This window comes from Nannospalax galili, unplaced genomic scaffold, assembly GCF_000622305.1.
Source record: "Nannospalax galili isolate Female #2095 unplaced genomic scaffold, S.galili_v1.0 scaffold1128, whole genome shotgun sequence".
Lineage (NCBI taxonomy): Eukaryota > Metazoa > Chordata > Mammalia > Rodentia > Spalacidae > Nannospalax > Nannospalax galili.
Window position 1 is genome coordinate 91,640 of NW_008358632.1, and position 5,083 is coordinate 96,722.

Sequence of the window (5,083 nt, forward strand, 5' to 3'; positions counted from 1 at the left end):
TAAAATATACTTGAAAATTTTTCCTGTTAAAATCCTCCATATTGTAATATATACTATATATATATTATTTATATATATAAATTTTTTGGTCTTTTTGAGACAGGGTTTTTCTGTAGCCCCAGCTGGCCTGGAACTCACTATGTAGACCAGGCTCACAGAGTTCACCTGCCTCTGCCTCCCAAGTGCTGGGATTAAAGGCGTGCACCACCACGCCTGGCTGAAATATATATATATATATTTTTTTTTTACAGTTTGTCAATTTCAGAAAGATATTTATGAAAACCTCACACCACTGAGCTGGGGATGTAGCCCAGCATGTATGAAGTTCTGGGCTGAATCCCTGCATAAACTGGATATGGTGGTACCTGCCTGTAATCCCAGCACTGAGATGGAGGCAGGAGGATCAGAATTTCAAGGTCATCCTCAACTGCTTAGGGAGTTCAAGTCCAACCTTAACTACAGGAGACCCTGCCTCAAAAACAAAACTAAAGGGGCTAGAGAGATGACTCTGAGGTTAAGAGCACTGACTGCTCTTGCAGAAGACCCAGGTTTGATTTCTAGCACCCACGTGGCGGCTAACAACTGTCCATAACTCCAGTTCCAAGGGAATCCCACCCCTCTTCTGACCTCCACAGGCATTGCACAACGTGGGTGCACTTACATACATGCAGGCAATACACTCATACACATAAAATAAAAATAATAAAAATATTTTGAAAAGCAAAACAAAATCCTACTTCCAGTAATTCAGATTTTCCAGTCTCCTTTATAGGAATTTGGCTTTTATTTGACACATTAAAGCTAATGATTAACATCTTTTTGGTGGATCAGCCAATGTATATTGTGCTTTTAGCTTTCAATTTTGTCTATTAATACTGCTATGGTTGAAGGGGTTTTTTATAATTCTGTTAATTATGCTTTTGTAATTCCCCAGTAATCATTGTTTTATTTATTCAGTTTGTTGTTTTAGTTTTGTTTTGGGGGATTTTTGTTTTCTTTTCTTTTCTTTTTAAGACAAGTTCTTCTGTCTTATCTGGGAACTTACCAGATAGCCCAAGATAGCCTTAGACTTGGGATCCTCCTGCCTGTCCCTCCCAGCGCTGGGATTACAGGTGCATAGCACTACACCCAGAAGCTTCTTGGTTGTTCTTATAGAGAAGCTGGCAACATTCCTCTGGAATGTTCTGAAGAAGAGTCCTCTGTTATCCTAGTCATTCAGGCCTTCTGGGGTCAGCTGACTCCTTTCCCTGTTCTCTTGGCTTCCTCCTGACAGAGCTCTTTGCTTCCTTTGCAATCCTCATCTCTAAATAGGAGGTACTGAGACAGATATGGTAGCCTTTAGTCCCAGCACTCACAAGGCAGAGGCAGGAGGATCTCTGTGAGATCAGGCCAACCTAGTCTACCTAGCAAGTTCCAGGCCAGCCAGGGCTACACAGTGAGACCCTATCTCTAACAAAGCCACTGGAGGCATGTACCCAGAGCACTGCCCATTTCTTCCTTTCCTTTGAGTTTAGTCTTCAGCCACTTTTCTTGATCAGACAGCCCACATTCCCACAAAGATTCTAAAGAGGTGGGGAAATGGCTGTCATCTTCTTAGAGCCTCTGAACATGATCACAGTCAGCTCTTCACTCTTCATTTACTAAAACCAGTATCTCTGCTTACATTTTCAACAAGTCCATCCTCATCAACTTGCAGAAGTCTGTCTTCTGGAATGTGGACATCACTTGTTGGCAAGTGTGTTATTGGTGAGTTTACATCCATCATCATTTGTCCCAGCTACTGAGTGGCCTAAGAGTGACCTCTGGGTGCTAAAGCTTTGCTGGATACTTGACACACTTTGCAGCCTGCAAAACAGGTTCACTCTTGTCACACACCCAAGTCTGCCCACAACCTTGTGAAACAGACAACAAAAGTCTCAGGTCACGTGATTCAAAACTTCAGAGGCAGGCTTCGAATGCAGGAGCCCTGACTATGAAACCCTATGATCTTACCAGTGTATGGTCATCCTCCTCAGGGTGGCTAAGGCAGGGAGAGGGGCTCTCAGCTTTGCCTAACCCCTTTCTTTCTCCCCTCCACGTTTTGTACTGCTGGGAATCGAACCCAGGGTCTCTCCCATGCTAGACAAGCACCCTGTCCCTGAGCTACATGCCTCACTACACCCCTCACTTCTTTGTGGTAATGATGCTGGTCCTCCCAGTGAATTCACATGTATCAGTGCCTGCAGAGAACGTGTGCATCAATGATCAATAGCCCTGTAGTTGGAATCCTCGCAGGGTCTGAGGGAGCAGTAGGTGAGGCCCAGAAGCGTAGACAGGCTAGGCATGAGGGCATTGCTCTCCCTTCCCCCATGAATATCCTGGGAACTGATATTTACGGAAACAGCAAACATGGAGACTCCCGGTTACAAGGCCTTGTTTTCCATTTAGTCTCCTGGAGGAGGACTCTGAGGAGGAGGGAGACTTGTGTCGCATCTGTCAGATAGCCGGGGGTTCCCCAGCCAACCCCCTCCTGGAGCCTTGTGGCTGTGTGGGAAGCCTGCAGTTTGTTCACCAAGAGTGCCTGAAAAAGTGGCTGAAAGTGAAAATAACATCAGGTAGGTGGGGAAGGAAGAGCGGCAAGCGTGCACGACATATAATTAATCTGAGACTCCACAGTGTGGGCCCGGGAGCCTTATCAACGGCTCACTGTCAAAGAGACGTGGCCAAGCCCAGGATCTTGCTCATAAATGCTGTGACAGGAGCATCTGTGTGCGTGTGTGTGTGTGTGTGTGTGTGTGTGTGTGTGTGTGTGTGTGTTTTAATATGAGAGAAGAACCCTAGAGGTAAATCCTCCTCCTGCTTGAGGCCTAAGCAGAGATGTATAGCTTACCCTCGGAAGGAAGAGGAAATGGGTTGGAGGTGGAACCTCAGCAAGCGCACAGTAGCCCTGTCCAGCTAGTAGCATTTGAAGGCCCCTCATGAGACACCGTCACAAACACAAGTCTTTTTATTTGGAGGAGCGGGGAGAGGTGTCACCTGAGAATCCTCACAAGGGGCTGGAGAGATGGTTCAGTGGTCATGTCAAGCAGCTTACAACCACCTGTAACCCCAGCTCCAAGGGGACCCTTCTGGCCTCTGCAGGCATCTGCACTCATGTGTGCATACTCACACAGACACATATACATAAACAAAAACAAATCTTGCTAAAAAATCAGCCAGGTGCGGTGGCGCACGCCTTTAATCTCAGCACTCAGGAGGCAAAGGCAGGTGCATCTCTGTGAGTTCAAGGCCAGCCTGGTCTACATAGTGAGTTACAGGTCAGCTGGAAGCTACAGGGAGACCCTGTCTCAAAAAGACAAACAAACAAATAAATAAGGGGCTGGACAGATGGCTTAGCAGTTAAAAGCACTGGATGTTCTTGCAGAAGACCCAGGTTTGAATCCCAGCATCCACATGGTGGATAACAACCATCCATAACTCCAATTCCAGGGGATCCAACACTCTTTTCTGTCCTCCTTGGGCACTGCAGGACACATACATGCAGGCAATACATTCATACACATAAAAAGTAAAAGAAATTTTTTAAAGTTAAAAAATAAGAGTATTGGGTCTGGAGAGATGGCTCAGCAGTTAAGAGCTGACTGCTCTTGCACAGGACCCAGGTTCAATTCTCAGCACCCACATGACGGCTACAAACCATCCTTAACTCCAGTTCCAGGAGAATCTGAAGCCCTCTTCTGACCTCTGAGGCATTCATTGCACGACACGGGTGCACTCACATATATGCAGGCAATACACTCATGCACATAAAATTAAAATAAAAAAATTTTTTTTAAAATGGAGTGTTGATCTGATTTTCTAGAACACTACTAAACAAAAGAGCTTTCCATGTGCCAGTTTTTTCAGACTGTTTTTATAACTGGGTGTGAAGCTCCTTCTCAACTCCCCCAGGAGGCAACTGCCTCATTGTAAACATATCAGGAGGTCGGCTGGAGTGTTCTTGAAGGTGTCTTCAAAGCATGGCTTTAGGAATGAAGGGGGTGTTGAGTGTCTAACTGGGGGAGGGGCTCCATCATGGCTGTCAATGTGATGCTCAATTAGAAAATGGCTGCTGTATCTTTCAAACAACCCTCCCTGGAATCTTTGCCCCTCAGCTAGACCCTGTTTCTCCCTTCTTCTATCCTTATCTGTTCCCAGCCATGAAGGAGATCTAGAGTTTTACCCTGTTCCTATTGGGTATAGCTGCACCTCCTCATCAAAGACAGCATACCATGTAATCAGAGAATGGACATGTGGAATAATCACATTAACTATCTTATCCCTGAAGCTTTGTCTCCATGCAAGAGAAATATAGAATCAATCCCGAGATGCTTAAATGCAAATCTACAAGCAAAGAACTCAGTCCACATGGCAGGGGGTGGGGGGTTATAGGCTTTGGTTACTAATGACTCTTCCATTGTTGTGGCTGTTTCTTCCCTGGGGAGGCACAGACGGTGTCTGCCCCCCTTCATAAGGCCTCAACCACAAACCAAAGTACAGTTCCACTAAGTACCCCATGGGGAACCAGTGAATTTATTGAACTTACTTACATAGCATGGGTGAGGGGTTCCTGGCAGGAGCATGGGTGACCCCAAAGCCAACACACTGGGAAGTGTTCACCCAAAATGGATAATGGCTTCTCCAGAGCTGCATAGATGGTGCCCCCATCAATTAACCTCCCCCAGCCTATGTACTCTAGCACCTCAAGAGACCCCCACTTTGTGCAATTAGGGGAGAATTGCATGAAAATGCCTGGGAGCACTCCCTCCTCCTCTGAGGGAGTGTCAGTGTCAACAGACCACAGGTCCATTCGTGATGGACTCTTGCAAGCAGCCACTGGTGATCTGAGTGACAATTTTGCTCAGAGGACTGTGTTCTACAATAGTCCTACAATGCTTTCTCTTTCTAGAAATCTAAGACAATTAAACAACTAGGTAGTACAGAAAAAAAAAGAAAAGAAAAAGGACCTATGACATGTGTTATGAAATGATGTTAAATGCTCATGCAGGTAATGCATGTGTGATGCGTTCAGCAGGATTATGGGGAATACATACTAATGGGATAA

General features: G+C 45.6%; 1 protein-coding gene across 2 annotated transcripts in view; it reads left to right on the forward strand.

Annotated features, from left to right (window-relative positions):
• Positions 1 to 5,083, forward strand: part of March10 (membrane associated ring-CH-type finger 10) — a 99,788-nt gene that overhangs the window by 68,778 nt on the left and 25,927 nt on the right. For both annotated transcript variants that reach the window (XM_008821878.2, XM_008821879.2), the window contains exon 6: positions 2,428 to 2,594. In XM_008821878.2, the coding sequence (XP_008820100.1) occupies positions 2,428 to 2,594 (167 nt within the window). The remainder of the gene's footprint in view (positions 1 to 2,427; positions 2,595 to 5,083) is intronic.